Source organism: Pezoporus wallicus, unplaced genomic scaffold (genome assembly GCF_028554395.1).
Source record: "Pezoporus wallicus isolate ANWC-B61680 ecotype Strahan unplaced genomic scaffold, APGP_CSIRO_Pwel_v1 contig_4131, whole genome shotgun sequence".
NCBI lineage: Eukaryota > Metazoa > Chordata > Aves > Psittaciformes > Psittacidae > Pezoporus > Pezoporus wallicus.
Genome location: NW_026641950.1, coordinates 11,221,923 through 11,241,176, shown reverse-complemented (window position 1 = coordinate 11,241,176; position 19,254 = coordinate 11,221,923). Strand labels below are relative to the sequence as shown.

The 19,254-nt window shown below is 36.0% G+C and overlaps 1 protein-coding gene across 1 annotated transcript in view; it reads left to right on the top strand.

Annotated features, from left to right (window-relative positions):
• CNGB3 (cyclic nucleotide gated channel subunit beta 3) overlaps nt 1–19,254 on the top strand; it is a 58,916-nt gene that overhangs the window by 14,269 nt on the left and 25,393 nt on the right. The window contains exons 4-9 of the mRNA XM_057426178.1: nt 10,150–10,304; nt 11,737–11,919; nt 12,507–12,715; nt 14,469–14,519; nt 16,555–16,641; nt 17,904–17,968. Of these exons, the coding sequence (XP_057282161.1) occupies nt 10,150–10,304; nt 11,737–11,919; nt 12,507–12,715; nt 14,469–14,519; nt 16,555–16,641; nt 17,904–17,968 (750 nt within the window). The remainder of the gene's footprint in view (nt 1–10,149; nt 10,305–11,736; nt 11,920–12,506; nt 12,716–14,468; nt 14,520–16,554; nt 16,642–17,903; nt 17,969–19,254) is intronic.

Here is a 19,254-nt window from a genome sequence, read left to right as displayed (position 1 = left end):
CTGAATGCTACGTCTGAAAGAGGAGACGCACAAGAATGGCTGATGTGCCAAGGTGCTGAATTACAGCCGAGTGACTGAAACTCTTAATGCCTGTTTCCTAAGCTTTGACAGGATTGCACACAAGTCATCCTTGTCTGCCAATATATTGTTTCTCCTATCCATCTCTCCGTCTTTAATGATAATGTATCAGAATGATAGGTAATTTCCATGAATAGCTATTTGCTGAGCAATAATAACACCTGGGAAGGAGGGCTAAGGCTATGCTGTCTCTTCACAGCAAGAAACGAGGGAACAGAACAACACTCAAGACCTCATTTGCAGTCTAATAGGAGACGGTGGAGTCTTATTAGCAAGGAACTAGAACAAAACATCATTGCAGCCTTTATAATATATGGAGATTGCTTTCTGTTGGAGGGTTCATAAAAACACATATGTGAACACACAATCCTATATTTTTTTGAAATGCAGTGCAAGCATTTTGTGTGAGATACTGTGTAGCACTTAAGCAAATACATCACATTACGAGGGAGCCACAAGGACCAGCCCCTGCCCTAGAGATGGGAAGTTCCCAGTATGGTGGACAGGGAAGGGAGGGGCTTCCCCAGACTGGGACTGATGCAAGACCAGCAGGGCAGACAGAAGGTAGCAGCCAAGGCCAGCCCATAGCCCATATCACCAGGCAAGCCTGTGGCAGCAAGGCAGGTGCGGAGGCAAGGTGGGAAGGAAGTCAGTGCCCAGTAAAGGGAACTGGGGTCAGATACAGCCCCAGGACAGCCAAGCAGACAGGGCTGTGTCAGGAATGATGCCAGCCTGCAGGTGTGGGGCAAGATCCATGGGGACCATGGCCTGCTGCTCATCAGGAGCTGTAGCTGTGGGCCAGGCACTACCGAAAGATCTCCAGACCAGCTTGCTTTGCACACAGAAGAATATAGCCGTTTGTACACAAGAGAAAATGACAACATGCTTTGTGAGGGCACTGCTTGGAACCCAGAATCTAACAAAGAAAATTAAAAAGACATGATTTAAGTGATCACAAAGATCACATAGGAGAAACAAATGTGAAACCTTTGTATGACCCTACACTGAAGGCTGGGAGCCAACACAGAAGCTGCGGCATGTGGTGCTAATGAAGTGGTGTAGAAAGCACTGATGAAGAGGAGGACTGTATTAGCATGTAAGAGCAGAGAAAAGACAGATGCCTAAGGAGAAAGTAGTAGTGGATGCCTGGTATCAAAGTTGCAGCAAGTGGTAGGAAAAGTATAGTATGGAAGAATGGTAAGTAAGGCATCTGAGAGCATAGATCAGAGAAAATGGAAGGCTGCAAAGAGCTTCTATGACCCCCTTCTCTCCTCTGTGTCTTTTAAAAGCCTTTAAGCCTGGCTGAAATTGTAAGACTGTTTAATCTTCCCAGATTACCAAAGTGATTACAATGTCCTATTTATACTAAGGCAGTACTCTGAAACCCCAGCCAAAGATCATGAACCCTACTCTGCAAAATGCTGTGTAAAATGACAATCTGTGTTTGCAGGCAGCATATCCAAGAGTACATGAGGAAAAAATATAGTGGGTAACCGGGACTTCAGAAGCTTTGAGATTACAACTCATGATCTTACATGTTCTGGGTTATGTTTAGAGGGGAAAAAAATGATATGCTGATATGCTACCTTCAGAATCTCAGTATTATGAGCAAAACATGTTCATATAAAATGCTCTAAATGAATTTTTCAGATTTTACAAAATACATGAGCATTCCCAACCAATAAACATATTCTTCTGATTCTGCTTTAAAATGCAGAAAAACACAACTTTCAACACTTATTAAAAAGGGAGTTCCAGTGTTGCAAACTGCCATATGAGCACAGGGTTAAGGAAGACTGAGTTTTGTGCTTGTAGTTTGTCTTTTCCATAGCCACATCCTGGTACCTAGTAAGCTATACCAGTCCTTCTCAGGCTCATAAATGAGGTTTTTATTTTCCTCTCTAATTTGGCTAATAGCAAAGAAAGATAACAAAACAAAGATCAAGAGGCAATTTGCTATGTGGTGCATAGCCAGGTTAATAAAGAGAACTGCTGGTTGCATGTTCTTAGTGAGTAATGCACTTCATTTCGCTCAGTTACTTCAACCAAGAATATTACCGTGCTTATTAGTGCTTACCATCCACTAGTTGCAGCACATCAGTTCACCAAGCAGATGCATCTTAGGGAAACTATGCTAGACCAAGAACAAAATCTCAGCACCCTGTAAAACAGACCTAGCATCAAGCTTCTGAGAGTCTCCAGAAGTCCTTGATACCTGTAGGAACACCAGGGACACAAAAAGGTGACACTCATGGCCCTAAACTCTGATCGACTTGAGATAAAGTAAAACGAGGCCACTGAGCACTTCTGAAAAATCCCAGTTTAAACATAGTTCCAAGCATATTTTGTAAAGAGGCTAATACCATTCCTTAGTTGTTTCCAGATAATCACTGCAGTACTTGACATTGTAAACAGTTGGAATGCATCTAGTACATTTTGTAAGCCTGACTGAAAAGACATTAATGTATTAAAAAATCAAAATACTTTTCCTAGCACTTATATTCCTGCTGCTTAGGTCTTTCTTTCAGACCTTATCACTTTTACTGCTTGGATTTGAATTTCTGCACTGGATAAATTGAGAACCTGCAAATTAAATAGAAAGGGAATGGTGTGCTGCGTGTACCAAAACAGATAAAACTTACTGTAATCATTGCTGAGATGTATTTTCCTGCAGCCTTTAAATTCTATCCATCCTTCTGGATGCAGTTACCCATTCTATTTAACTATACACAACAGTCATGTAGGTATCCTGAAATTAAAAAAGGGAGTGAATTCAGAAGTTTTTCCTTAAGAATAAATAAAGCGAGTAAAGGGGTAGGAATATCATTATACAGACTGAAATGCTGCTTTTTTTTCCCTTGCATTATTTGAAAACATGTATTCATAATATTAATATATATTTATTTTTGAGTGTATAAATGGGAGAAATATTTTTTTTAGAATATGTAAGGAAACAAGGGTATAGTTTGTCATAGTTTGCCACTGACTTATTTCTTTAATTAAAAGCATTTTCTGCAAATCCCTCATTGACCTTACATTTTTTGAAGGAAGAAGGTACCTCTTTTGTGATAGAAGAAATTATAATTTATTAAAAACATTACCTCTGCTATTGTTTGCTGAGTCAATTGTGTAGAAAAAAGCAAAGCAATGAGCACTGTGACTGGTATATTAGTGTGTGTAATATAAAACAATTTAAACTGTATTTATATTTGGTATAAATTACATTTATACCAAACATTTGCAAGTACATCGGGATCTTCTGTGATAGATCTAAGAGACATAACAGCTATTATCATTTAGTACAGAAAAACTGATTATTACTTTATGACAAATGAAGTATTCATGCCTATAACTAATCTTGCCCAATACTTTTTATTTAAAAAACATGCCTTCAGTTATTTATTAATTTTCCAAACATTATCTGTTTAAGATTAGAACTTTCCCTGTTGTGCAGCGCAACAGAGGAAATGCTGACAGGCAGAGATATGAGGTTCAGATGGGAAGTCAAATCGGTCTGGCAGCACAGTCTTAGTCAGTGCCAGATAAATAATACTCAGGAGAAATGCGATGATGTTTTTCCTGCAGGGAACATGCTTACTCTTGCTGAATTTGGAAAAGAATGTGGCAGGAGCCTGCAGAAGGGGAAAGGATGGTCTTAGTGGTAGTTGGAATGATGACATCTCAGAGGATGACTTCTCAGAGGATGACTCTCACCAATTTGGATCTCTCTCTCACCAAATTCCTTTGTGATAAATTCCTTTGTGGGAAAACAACATGAAATAACTTCCTGCACAGGTGGCTGTATAGTGGTTTACCACTAACAAAGGTAGAATTGCAACAGTCAATTGCACCAAACTGATTTTATATAATGAGCACAGGTAAGAATAGTACATGGCATGAAGTTCAGGATATTGTGAAAGTCTGCCTGGATACCCAAGAATGGGGTAAATTCACTGGCCGCGCAAGCTGAATCTATACCACCAATTTTTATTTTTTTATGTGTACCCTTGCTGTTTAATTAAAGCTTCCTGGAGCATTGATCAGCTAAAAGATTCTTATCCAGGTACTCACATCTTTGCACACTGAAAATTATGAAATTAACTAATATTCTTTGTCATTCCACAATTATTACTTTTTCACAAATCTTTTTCTTTTGAAAAAAAAAAAGCAAACCCACCCAGTAATAGAAAATGAAAATGTTAAAATGGCCAAAAAGATAAAAGAGAAGGGACCATATATTTTGTCTTATGTTCATAGTGGGTAGGATAAATTGTACAAAAAGAGATTTTTCTTGAGAAAAAATTTGTAACTACTGAAAAAAATGAGAAAATAAATGAGACTAGTGGAGCACAAGAATAAATTATTCAGGAAGATTATGGAATAGCCATCACTAGACATATTTAAGAATAGGTTGGGCAAGAATCTGTCAGGAATGGCTTTGCTCTGTTGGGACTAGGACTGAAGGATGATTTAAAGTTCTCTACAGTCCTATGCTGGTGTGATTTTTTAAGGATCTGTATGAAAACAGATGAAAAATTAAAACATCTATTGAAAACTAAGTTTTTCAAATCTGAGACATTTTACTGCATGAGTTTTTTTAAAATCCACTATGAGAAATATTATAGTGTTTTAGCTTTTTATTCTTTGCAGATTAATAACATCTGAATAGAAAGTTTGAAGAAGGGTTTGTGCTGTGCTCATGAAGTCTGTACAGCACTGGATCATATGCTGATTAAGATGTTTTTCCCTTAGCCATCAATTATTATACGCTTATGTAAACAAGTTATGAGTTTCCATTTAAATATATTTGAGCGTAGCAGATGTTGTGTGGGAATGAAAAGAAATATCTTTAAGAATTCCTGATAAGAGGCAGATGTTCCAGACAGACTTAATTACTTAACAGATAAGAAAGCTCCAATGACACAGCATCAGGTAAGAAAATCAGTGAGGTAAAACTGCCTCACTTATTATCATACAGTTCTTTCTGAGACTATTATAGTTTTGTTCTAAAATTATTAGTGTCAGAAATGATTCTGCCCTTATTTTTTACATCATAGTAAATATGATGCAATTGCAGTGCAATTAAACAACTTTATATCACCAGTGATGTTTAAAAAATATGATTTTTCAAATTTAATTGATACTTTCAACATTCATACTACTTTCCTTTGCATAGTTTGCTCTGCAAAATTACTAAAAAAGTAAAACTTTGTTCACATTTTAATACGGTACCTCAGTGAGAGTCCCATGTGTTCAGGATTAAGACAGACTTCTTAGAAAGTAGTGTAAAGAAGATTAGAGGATTCACAGCCTGTTGTGACTGAATAACTAGGAGGGCTGTCAAAGAAACTGAGTCCAGTGCCAGTATGCAGTGCCTTCCTTGAACATTGCTGCTTCTATATCCATTCTGAAGTATGAATACAACATGAGATATGAGAAATGGAAGACCTCTGCATTTTGCTTCAAAAACACTTGCTTAGGGACCAAATGAGTGTTACCTATACAAATCACTCATTTAAGTTCCAAGCCTTGATATTTTTCAAGTTTGTTAGCTGAAAAGGATTTCCTGTCATGCTGTATACATTATTTTACATTCTTGGGAACCAATGCCTAAAAGAGTTTTCATGATTTTAGCTGTCATAATCTTGAAGACTATCACATTATTTCAACTACTCCTCACATATTAGAAGGCTGTCTAGAATCCCTGCATTTAAAGGCTCAGAAGTTTTCTCGAGACCTTTAACTCATACTGATTTGTGATGCTCCTATTCATATTTATTCTTATTACAATACTGTTCCTCAGCTCAAATACCTCTTTTCCCTACATGACTCTCCACCAAAATTTCTAGGCAATGGTCCTAGTGGATATCAAGCTGTTTTCCTGTCCTTTATAAAGCCATGTTCCAAGTAGTCTTGATAATTCTGAGACTCTATACGGTGAGCTAGCTGGTCAGAATAACTGTCATTATTGGCTTATATACTAATGCTTCCTTCACTGGCAATATCAAATGCATTCTAGGGTAACATTTGCACCAGTATTTCTTCATAGCCAGCTTATAGTATGCTGTTGACTAAAACACTTGGATATTTAGCCTTTTGTCATCTGCAACTGACAATTCCACCCATTTACCCATTTAAAAAAGAAATACGTTCAGTTTATTTCTAAATGCATGTCTGATACATAATTGTAGTGTTAGATTTGTTCTCATTTTTAATTAATTGATATCAATAATTCAGTTTTTCCCATATAGGAATCAGTCCTACATTTTAATCTTCCAAATCCAATGTCTTATCAAATGTTATTAGCACACTACTATATTTTGTAGCAATGTCATGAAAGAAAATGTTAATGCTCACTCCTAAAACTCTATCAGCTTTCTGTGCAGATAATTCAGGCAATTCAGAGCAAGAACCTATCTTATTCTGAATGTCTCCTCAGAGAAGATGCCTTCTATTGACTATCAATGGAGCATAATAAGAATAGCTAAAGTTAGCTTTTGGAATATCCTTATTCCTGTACTAAGCAGATGACTAACAACTCTTTTTCTGTTACAGAGAAACATTAAGTTTCCTAGTTATTACTTGTACTTGGGGATAAATAGAGTTTTCTGATTTCTATAACATTACCCACACTGGGCTTGTCAGCACAAACTGAAGATATGTTTTTGAATCAATACTTTTCATGATGCCTAGAACTACATTTTACTATCTCACTGAAACCTTTCTCAGCTGTACTGTCACATCTTGTGTGCATTTTTATAGCAATGCATTGTACATATGTATGAGTATGTATTGACATATCGTTCTGAAAATTATTTTAATCAGAGATTCTCCATCATTTATTCAAGGCTGTAAATTGTTTTTTTTCAAGACACAGTTGTAAATACAATCATAAATCATACTGACAGTGCTCAACAAAAGAATTAGAAGTTCTGTTGCAAGATCAAGAATTTTATTTCCAAGTAGAGAAAGTTTTTTAAGTGTTGCGAAAAGAAGGGTTATAACTGAAATCAGCAAAAAGTGGTCTGTATTTCTTTTCAGGCAGCAGTATATTTTTATGAAATACATTTTGTCAGAGGTCACCTGGTAGATAAAAGATGGAACTGCACTCAGGTATTTGGTGCTCATGGCCAAAAAGCAAGAAAGAATTAAACTTTAGATTGCAATGTACAAAACGGTAAACTTGATTTATTCTGATATAGCCAATTGAATTTCTTGATCCCTGTTTTGTTTGAACTCTTAACACAGAAAGCTTTCAAGCCATAGTATTTGATGGTGTTAAATACATTAGCATGCTCAGGACAGTATTTCCATGGCCTGTCCTTTCAAGGCTATTTTCTTCCACTATGTTATGCCTAAGAGTTAGGTGGCTAACTCTTTTTTCTTGGCATGGGGAGAATTAAGCCACCGTAATTTTGTTCATTAAACAAACAAGTTTAATCCTACAAGTTCGAAAAATAAAACCCACAAAAGCAAAACATAAGAAAACTACGTTGTTGTTATACTTCTATTGTTACATATGTTGTTATTGTTAAACAAAACATGTTTAAAGTAGTAACAAAACTGTGTGAACAGTACATGAGCTGTGGTCCTGACCTTTTAGGCCATGTGAAATAGATACTTCAGCAGGGAATAAACATTTCTGCTCTGTAAAAGAGTATATGATGTAGTAAGTAATACAGACCTAGGCTTATTGTAACTTATTACACAAAAGTCAGAGATAAATTTGATTAAAGGATAACATGTCAGCTTAGAGACAAATGCTAGCACCACCTAATGTGAGAGATGGAGCCCAGTTTATTAAAACTGATTTAGTCAATTCTGAATGGGCTTCGCCAGCCAAAACAATTTTAAGTGCACCTCCACACAAAGCACGTGTGCAATACACATCTTCAAATCAGCAGTGTTCAACATGCATCTTCTAAAGCAAATTTAAAGTAAGCATTTTGTTACTACAAAATAATAGAGGAGGAGATAATGCAAACCAAATGAGAAGTAGGGCAAGGAAAATCAATTTCTCATCAACTGTGGGGCATATAACTTTAAACAAATTCGCAGTTTCTAATCAGTGCCAAATAATAATGTGATTCCTTTGGGCTACATTGCAATGATAAAGCACAAAATTCATGATAGAGGAGACTAACTTTTATTGGAAAGGCTGTGAAATAACAAGAAAATCATGTGCAACTTACAGGTTATCCCTAGAAAGCAGAAAAGGCCTTTGGCATGACAAATGTGATAAGTGTATTTTACTAAAAGATAGCCAGCGCTCTGAACAAATATAGCAACAGAAAAGAGTAAGAATGATTTTAAATTCCTTGTATAGAACCTGAAAAACTAATTGTGACATGTTAGTTCAAAAAAAGAAAGGATTTCGTTACACTGTAGATGGCTTGAGCAAAGGGAAAATGTGACACTAAAAGAACCATGACAAGGTTACAAAGTGTATCAGAATTGTTTGATTAATCTCCTGTCTGGGGAGTTTTAAGAAATAGATACTACAGAAGACTTAAATTAGAAGAATGATAAGCACATACTTCCAGGCTTCTGCTTTTAACAGCTCATCTTCATTTTATCCACTAGTTTTACTGCTGCAGAATTTTCACATCCTTAAATTATACTTCCCTGGGCACCGTGATGTGTGTGTGTCTCTGGAAAGCTGTACTTCTAAAAAGCTAGACACATTCCACTCTAACACTCTCCTATTTGAGTTATAGCTCCTTCTGTTAGGACTTTCAAAGTAGGTTTAGGTCTTGAAATGGTGTTTATTCAAAGATCACTTTGTGGTGCTTTTCAATTTTTCCCTACACAATACCACTACCCAACCCACCCACCCTTCCATGTCATACCGCTTTCCCTCTAACTTACTTTTGGGAAGATAGTCTTAAGAATCTAGAAATTTCAGGTATGTTTCACTGTTGATCAGGCTCCTCTTTTGCTGTAACATCCACAGCCCATGATTTTGAAACAGCATGAAAAAATGTTGAGAAAGAAAAATTCTCTGATGTAGTTCTAGTACTGGGCACAGCTGACAGGGTTTCAGTACAGGGGTGGCAGTCACAGCCAGTTACAACCAGCTCTGACATGAGTGTGTAACATCAGCTGAATATTGTTGTGTCTAGGATACAGAAGAAATCCCATATCCTGGTCCCCACATAGAGGAAGACCAAATGTATGGCCCAGCTGCCAGCTGGGTGGCACTGTAAAACAGCTCCAGTTTGCATAATCATACAGTAGCAAGTAATTGAGGATCAAATTTCAAGTATGAATAAGACCAAAAGAGTTGATCAAAAATCACTTTCCGTTAGATTTTCTAATTGTCTGTGCAGCATGCATAGATCCTCTTAAAAGCATTAGTTTCATTGCAGAATGTGAGTTTGAGAGTGTTTGAAAATCAGTGGTCCTCAGGTTTGAAGAAATGATGAGTGTTAGAATAACAGTTCAGTGTTACTATGACCCTGAGTAAACTCTTAGTGGAAACTTCAGCAGGAACATCAGTGTTTTGTTTTCACTTAGAAAAACAGATCAGTTTTTATCTTGTGTCCCCTAATACCCGCAACAAAACCTAGATGAAATCAATTTTCCCAGTATTAGAAAGCATAAAGTAAATATAGTCTTTCCTCCCACCTGCACATTAGTCTTTAACTCGGTTATGTCCCACCATCATTAGGATATTACCATCAAATAACATGCACATTTTCATGCACAGACGGTAAGAGTATGCCTTGTGTCTTAGCAAATACATCGGATAAGCTCTAGGCCTTACATAGCTACAGTAGAACTTTGTGAAAAGCAGCTGTGGGAAGTCATTATTGCAGTGGGCGATTCAAAGCACAGGGTACCATGATCTCCTCTGCTTGAAATATCATGTAGACTGCTGCTGGCATAAGCAAGGAAGCAAAAGTAGTTAAATTAGGTGCCCACTTACTGTGAACTAAGTGGTGTGAATCAGCTCTGTGGTCAATAAAGATCCAATCTTAACATCTGACTTCTGCCCAGAAGTAGAATTGGCACTGTTTCCTTCCATTGATTTCCAGAACGTTAAGCTTTTTTTCCTTTTCTTTTAATCAGCACACAGAACCCAACACCTTCAGATTTCAAAATGAATGATTATGCTGATGCCCAACTTCAAGATCTTGTCCGAAAAATGCGGGAAAGGGCAACAGTCTATAAGGAAAAGCTGAAAGACCCAGTGCTGTCCTCTCCTGAAGGCAGTCCTACAGCTTGTAAGTCACTCTAGAAATAGCTGTGTGCTTGTTGAGTTTAAAGATGAAAATTATTTTGTGGGAACAAAAAATCCTGTGGTAAAATTTTCAAATAAGTGTAGTGTGTTTACCCACTGGGATGGATCAGTTTGTGCCCATTGTCTGAAGCAGGTTTATCCGTATCAGTCAACAGTAAGCCAGGTCCTTAGGTATGAGCTCCATTTGAACCCTATCACTGAGGAAATCAGGGGAAAAAGCCTTGAGCAATATGTAGAATCATCCTTGACAAGAAGTTTTCTGTGTTTTAAAATGCTGCCAGATATGTTTATTTATGGAGATGAATCTGAATCATATGAAGACATATACATATACGAGTAGATATTTGTCACTCTTAAGATTAGATCAGCTGTCTAAAAGTAAATAAAATTTTAGCCATGGCGGCAGTCTTTCAGACACACTGAGGACTCTATGTACATGCTTCAAATGGAGCAAAATCATTTAAATTAATTAATAATTAACTTTTGAAGAAAAGGAAATGCAAAACAAATACAATGTGTTTCCTCTTCAGAGAAAATCTGATTTCATTTTTTTTTCATTTTAAAAATAATTAAGTGTGGGTTTATATTCTGACATCTTAGAAACATAACTTTCTTTAATAAGCTGTAAAAAATAGTGCCTGAAGTATTATTATAAACTACAGCAGCCGATAAAGGAATGACCTTTTTTTTTATTTTTTTTTTGTTCATTTACCTCTTTTGTTCTCTTTGTGGAACTTAAAATCCTTTATTTCCTAAATCATTAAAGATCCAGTTTGCCAGTTTACTGTTAAGACTGTGTATCTTATTCAGAGGTGAAGCCATGAGAATTAATGGGACAAATGTGTGAACAAAATTATACAGCTCAAAGATGGAAGAACTAGGCTCAAAGGAGTGCGACAAGATTTTTGTGAGCCTAGAAACATACAAAACCATTAGCTTCCCACTAGTTTCACATGCCGCATCTTGTGTATCAGATCTCAGGAGAGGGGAGACATGAGCCCATGGCACAAATGTCTTCTCTTAGCCCTGACACAAATGTTTTTTCTTATCCCTTCCTAACTGTATGCACTATTTGCATCAGTCATGTAAAAAGGAATACCAAGTTGCATTAATGAATGCTGTATTATGAATTACCTTATTTCTTGTGAGTCTTTTATGGTATTAGTTGTGGGCACTGTCCAAGGAGATACAGTAATATTGCATTCTTACATAAAGTGTCCTGCTGTTAGTAGCAGATTTTATTCTCCAATAGGTCATGATTTTATTCTCCAATCTATTTTCTAAGGCATTCAGTATTACAATGAATTGTAGCTTTAGTCACTGCCAAGCGTTTTTAGAACAGATTTTATCTGTACCCTGTTGAAACAGAGTGTAGTAACTAAAATGGCATCCTTTGTGGCATTCTATGTGGCTAGCACCAAGGAAGAAGCCTGCACCCCCACCAAAAGAAGAGAAAAAAGAAGAAAAGAAAGAGGAAGCAGAAGCAAAACCAGAGGAGGATCACTACTGCGATATGCTATGCTGTAAATTAAAAAAACCTCCAGTGAAAAAATACTTAAAGTATCTGCAGCTACCAGACAGCATAGACTCATACACAGGTAAATTAAAAGCTATGCAATAGAATGGGGCAAAGGTATAATAAAGTGACCTAGTGTTACATAGTACCTGTGAACCACCATAAGATCAACATTCCAGTTTGCAACTTTGAGGGCCGCATACATCCTGCCCTAAAGAACATTTATTTCAAACAAGGAGGAGATATGAAAAGTGACAACAGTTGTAAAGAAGGTATGCACAAAACTGGTATGTTAACCAACCACAATTAAACTCCAAATCTTCTGATTCTTGATCAAGAATTTGTCCCATTCATCAGGGCCAAATAACTGTTTTATCGGTTATACACCAATAACATGCAAAATGTATTGAGTTTTTTTCAGCTGCATTAAATTCTATGTTCTTGTAAACTCACCTTTTTTCCCTTTTGCAAATTCTTTGTGTGACTCCTAGCTCCAGCCTATGTCACTTTAGCAGCCTGTGCTGTTGAAAAAAGGAGAATGATAGGTTGCCCTAGGCAGAAGCATTCCCAGAGGCTGCAGTAGAATAAATATGTCTAAAAGACTGAAAAAAGATTCTAACTTCATGCCTGTAAATTCAATGTGGGTTTGTTGTTTTTTTTTTCTTTCAGATCATCGTTATGTAGCATGGCTTATGCTTGTGACAGTTGCCTATAATTGGAATTGCTGGTTTATTCCCCTTCGCTTTGTGTTCCCATATCAAACCCCAAGTAATACAATATATTGGTTTACCATGGACATCCTTTGCGATATCTGCTACCTGTGTGACTTATTAATTTTCCAGCCCCGAGTGCAATTTATAAGAGGGGGAGATATAATAGTAAGTACTGGAAGTGGTATTTCCATCGGTACTAGTTTTGCATCAGAAAATAATGTATATAGGAATTTCCTCTAATCTGACACATTTTTTCTTGCTATGTCAAATCTACACAACTTTTCCATACCTATATTATTCTTCACTGACCTTCCATAATCCTATTTTGGAAAGAGGAGAAATATTCATTGTCTACATTCTTAAAAAGTTAAAAACAGGTTTGAAAGTAATAGATCAGAGCAGCTGGAACAGGCGTAAGGCTACTCTCACCAGGAGTAAACTGGTGCAGCTTCACTGGAATCAGTGCAAGAATCGTAGTTGAAGATCGCACATATTCTGCTAGGGCTTGGCAGGATATGTGTGTTTTGTTACAGATTGTGAGACTGGGGGGGAGAGGAGAGGGATGACAAAATCAGAGCAAATCCCTGTTATCTCAGGATGCATAGAAAATTATTTATATGAAATATTTTATTTTGGGAAAATATTTACATTCAATTTTGCTTTTTGCTACTATTTTTGTGCTATTTTTTATTGAAAAATGCAAAATAAAACTCTATCTGAAAAAAAGGTAAAGAGCGTTAACATATCAAAAGGGCATCTGGAACTTTTTTTCTACTTTTGATTCTTTAACTTATAGAAGAAAACCTAATGTGGAAAAAAATGAGTTTTGATAACTTCAGCGTGACACTACTGTGCTCAATAGATAGAAAATTCAAAATTATATATAGTAAAATGCAATTTGGAGCAAACTTTAGTTCAGTGCTTTTACATAAAATTTTACACATTAGGCATACAAGATATTAGTGATATCTTTACAGAGGATTTCAGATAAAACTGTGCAAATATAGTTTGGATATATATTAAATGCTGTGCAGTGTAATATATTTTTCCATGCCAAGACATTTAGCAACTGGCAATCTTTCCTAAATCCTACAAAACTCAGGTTTTATGAACAAAGTTAAAACTCTAATGTAAGAAGCTTACCTTGTATTTCCCTTGAAGTTGTTTGTACAATTTATAGATTTTAGTGCATGAAGAGATCATCTACTGTCTGATCTCCTTCATTTACTTTAATGCTTAAACTAAAAATAGTGAAAAGTTGGTTTGGCAATATCCTTAAGATTTTAAAGCCATTTTGAAATGTCCCTGGTATAAATAGAAAGCATAATAGATACATTTCTTTGGATGCTTGTGATTACCCTTTCTTATTAAGGTATAAGCATCAGTTCCCATGGAGAGCAATTCAAAAATAAATATCTAATCATTACTAATGAATGCAGTGTTGATTATTATAATGTTAATAACGCTAGCATGTTAATGCTTTCTTTCAAAGAGCTGCTTTTGTATAGCACCATCAGAAACATTCTTTGCATTTTTCTTGGAATAACTGAAGTCAAATGGAGGTTTTGGCCCTGGAATTGAAAGGATTTGCCTCAAGCAACAACTGGTAGAGATGACATGAGAGGGTAGTTTTATGGGAAAAATATAACGTACTTTTTCAGACCAACAGCCAAGCCTGACTAAAATCAGACAAGCCCTAAACTTGATATTTTTTCAAGTAGGTCTAATAAAAGCTAGTGTAATTAAAGCTACTACTTCTTCCTACAGGTAGTTCTTCATTCATAATTTTAGGGCATCAATAATACAGCTATCATCATTTCTACTGTCAGAAGAGAATTATTTTTACTGTCAGGTACCAGAGGCTCATTCTTGACATTCTGCTCTTGACTGCTTTTTTGTCTTTTCATTATCATTGTAGTCAGACAAAGTGGAAATGAAGAAATTCTACCGCAGCTCTATTAAATTCCGGGTAAGCAGACCCTGTGTTATTGATGTAAATATGCAAGTTCTGGCTGAGGATTTCACAGGACTTTTTTCATTCACTGAAAATCACCATTGGTTTAAAAACATCACCAGAAAGCATTGGTTTGATGCCAGGCCAGTGCTCAACAGCTCAAGATTCCTATCTTCACAAAGGGTGGCAAAGCACTGGAACAAGCTGCCCAGGGAGGTTGTGGAGTCTCTCCCTCTAGAGATATTCAGAATCTGCCTGGACTTGTTTCTATAACCTGCTTTATCTGTCTCTGACTTGGCAGAGGGGTTGGACTAGATGATCTCCAGAGGTCCCTTCCAACACTAATGATTCTGTGATTCTGCCATTAAAATTCCGTGTTTTGATGACTTTTTGCAAGGTAGTCCCCTTACACACTGAAAGACAATTGCACAGTATGCCAGAGATTCATTAAACAAAATAAAAAGTCTTGAAGTTAGATGATAACTCTATTTAGTGAATTCTCATGAAGGACGTCATGGTACTGAATAGGATTTTACTCACACAAGTAAACAAAAATTGAAACTAATATTTTGGACACTTACTGCACTTCGTAAAAACAAAGATTAATTTGACTTAAGAAAATTGTTAACTTTTTCCTAAATACTTTTTTTTTTTTGCCAACAAAGCATAGGTAGTCCATTGTATACATACTGCTCTGTGATTCCAAGCCCACATCTCTGAAATCTCAATTATTGCCCCTTCCTCTTCTGTAAATACTTTTGTATGTGTCTTATTTTTGTCTCAGTGACTATGGTATCATTACTTTTGTACTTGAGGTTCAGCTGTTCAAAAGTGCAGGATATATACAGGTAAGTGAATAGTACAGAGTCAAACTTACAGCAAGAGAACTAAACGGATATACATGGGTTTATTTTAAGTTCACACTTGCAGTGTGTCTAGTGCTCTTGACTTATGCAGAAACTAATGAGTGTTGAGTGTTCTCACCACATGGAAGATAGATGTAATCTGGGAATTTGTCATACGATTAAGTACTAATTAACAGTTACTGATCTTGAAACACTTCTGACTAAATTCTGCCTCCTCTTAGTCATGTGTCTGAGAGAGGGACAGAGGCCATAAAAGGTTGTTGTCCTCATTCAATATTTTGGTTTGGTTGGCTTTTATTCAGAGTTCAGGTATTAACTTCATCTTACTTGGAATAAAAGTTCAGTGCTGCAGGCTAATTGCTACCAACGTGGGTGGCATCACTCAGAGCAAAAGCACATCTGATTACAGTGAGATGAAGCCTACCCTCCCACATCCCTGTTTTGTTCCCAAATGATATCAGCAACAGAACAAGGTACCACAGGATCTTTGGAAAGGCAAAGCCAAGTCTGCCAAAGCTTTCCTTCTCTCCATAGAATTCTTGGAAAGAATAAAGTAAGCAGGTAAAGAAGAGTAATCACAATGTTGATGGATTGCAGGGAGATATTGAAAATCTCAGTGATATGGGAAGAAACCTCCAAATACAGCAAAAGACAACATTAAAAAACAAAAAAAAAACAAAAAAAACAAGCAAACTTACCATCCTATGATAAATCTGTTTTTTGGAACACATGGCTTCTTCAGGTTGCAAACAAGAAGTCCTGTTCATCCAGTTCCTCTGCATTGCTTTAGGCAACCTGGTTTTGAAATATGTAGAACTTCTAAGAAGAGCTTGTGGAGTTCTCCTCACCTTCACTCACCAGGCACATGCCTGCCCTTTTAGTCTGGTCAGGACTATAACTGAAATAACAGAATGTATTAGTAATCAAATATCAGAGATACTGTTAACAGTCCCCATGAAACAGATTAAAATGTCAGGCATGGGGGACTTAAAAGCAGGGCAGAGCAAATTTGGTGGTGTTTTCCAAGAGATAATCTTGCCTGACAGTACTTGGGAAGTTACTGGCTTAGCATGCTGACTGTTCAATTATACACAATCATGATTCAATCTAAGTAGGTTTTTGACATCAAATAAATGCATTATAATTTTTGTGAAGTTTAAACAGACCTCTCTGCTCTTCAACAGCTTGATGTGGTATCAGTACTGCCGTTTGAAGTTTTATACTTCTTCTTTGGATTTAACCCACTGTTTAGAGCAAATAGGATGCTAAAGGTAAGATCTGTGATCTGTGTTCGTGATTGATGGCTAACCACACATAAATATTTTACAAAACAATAGAAATCTGTTTATAATGTTTAGGAATATGAAATTCAGAGATTGGAGAATATCTTCAGGGTAAACTATAACATCAGTAAACAAGCCAACAAAAAATACAAGATATAGTCTAGCTGATAAAGACTTTATTCTCTTAATTTTCTTCTGACTATTATTTCCTACTTTCAAACTGTTTTTTCTGATTAAAGATGGTTTATTTATATTATTTTAATTAGATTATTCTTAAATTACCTGTTTAGTTTTCAAAGATAAAAAAGAATAATTTAAGATCATTGATTGATGCCAATGTACTTTCACATTCTGTTGGCAATGTCAGGCATTTAAAAGAAAAGGGGGGAATTTTAAGGACAATGTAAACTATATACAGCATATTTAACAAACATAAACCCACTTTTGCTTTTGGACTTTGAGTTCAAAGACATCTGGAGTTGTTGAATGAAGGGAGTGAGAAGGGATTAGACAACAGACCTCTACCTGCATTTCACAGTCCCTAGCAGGCCGCTCTGCTACTAAATACACCCCCTTCACACAATCAATATGTTGACAAAAAACTGGCTTTTATTTAAAGCTGGGGGGTAACACAAGAAATCTGAGAATAAAATGAGGGTGCTCTTCACTTTAGCTTTCAATAAAACTTAAAAATTACATAATCATACTTACATAAATCAGAACCAACAAAATATGAAAGAATGAAAAGTTAAATAGTATCTCAGGCATACAGTCATGTACTGAACAAAAACAAAGAAAAAAAGCTACATGCAAATATTAATGGCAAATAATTAACAGGAAGAATTCAATCCAGGAGCAATTGATTTTACATGGTATCATCTAGTATGCAGTTGTTGTTACATAAGACCACCTACTGAAGAATTATTGGAATTTCAGAAAGAGAAAAAAGGGGTTCTTGTGAGTGTAATTCTCTCAGATAAAGTTGCCCAAGCAGTTTTATATATTTGAGGAAGAAGTCATTTATCTGCAGCAGTCTGACCTATACAGTAGATTATTTCTCTCAACACCCAAAACAAAGTTTAACTCTATTTTTATCTCTTTTTTTTCAGTTAACCTTTTATTTAAATGTTTAAGTCCAACTACTGAAAAATCCATTATTTTCAAACTGTGCATGTGAACTAATATCAGTACTATTATAAAAGCATATGTAGTGAAGAATAGTGATTGGATTACTTTCATTTTCCATTCAGCATAACACATTCTTTGAGTTTAATGATCGTTTGGAAGCTGTTCTGGACAAAGCATACATCTACAGGTATGTGCTTATTAAACTCTTGTAGCATGCAAAGCTTGGCACAGAATATATCTCATTTGATTTCACAAGTTGTCAGTGAAGCCTTTAACAGTTCAAGTTAAAATCTTTTAAAACATCTGTCTTTGTTGTAATCATTAAAATAATAAACGTAAAGCTTCACTCACATGTGAAAACTAACTTGGTACAGCTGGCCTGGTTCAGACAAAATGTTCAGCAGCATCAGGATACTGATAAAATTTAACTGATCAGAAGCACGAGAAAGAAGTTTCTTCAATGAAAGAGCTGACGAACAGTTTCTTTAGGTTGCAAATAGCAGTTCCAAATCCTCAGTAGCTGTTTATTTGTATTCAATAGGAGTTATGAGCTTGAGCCTGTGTCAATATTTTTCTTCAAATATGCTCTCACCATGAACCTGGCATATACAGAAATTTGATCCTCCACTGCTTTTTCTAAACTTGGAATAAGAATCAACTCAGCACAGATCCCAAATGGTGATTATCACTGTTGTCCGCTGCACTATGTTCTCATCTTCTGCATCGGCAGGAAGAGTTTTGGATCCAATTCAAGCAGCTTGTGGTCATGGTTATGGCAAATTTCATAGGCCCCTTAACTGTCAGTGATGCTGCTAAATCCCAGTGAACCAATCTACTGTTACCATTATTGTCATTGACTGTCAACATCATCAGTCCTAGTTTATCTTGTGCAATTCCTAAACTGACAGTTTTTTTTTTATCCTGGCCTATATTTTGGGGCACGTATTGCTCTTGTGTGCTGCTGTGCTGCAGAAATAAAGATCTGTTGTTTACCACCTTATTCTATTTCTGAGATTGCACATAAATTGTAAACTTGGCATTTATACCTTATAAATGAGATATTTTATGAGATTTAGAAGCCAGTTAAACTTGAAAAGAAGGCTAAAGAATCATCATTGTCACATTTTCATGTACTTGCAAAAGAAATCAAAACTCAGAAGTTTGAAAGTTCTGTTAAAGTATTTGTGAGATGCTGACCTACACAAAGCTTATTCTTCTGTTGCTCTTTCCTTTCACTTATGAAGAGCCTTTCGACTTTGAGAGTTGTTTGGGTTTGGTTTTATTTCTTTTTAAAAAAAAAAAAAAATTTGCTGTTATAAGAGAAAGTTTCTCTGAATTTCCACAGGTTGAAGAATTCTCTTGTCAGTTTCTATACCACTGCCTCCCTCTGTTCCCCAAATTTTATTTCATGAAAAAGAACGGGTTTTTATCTGTCTTGCGTATATTTTTTAACTTTTTCCTAATGTTGAGATC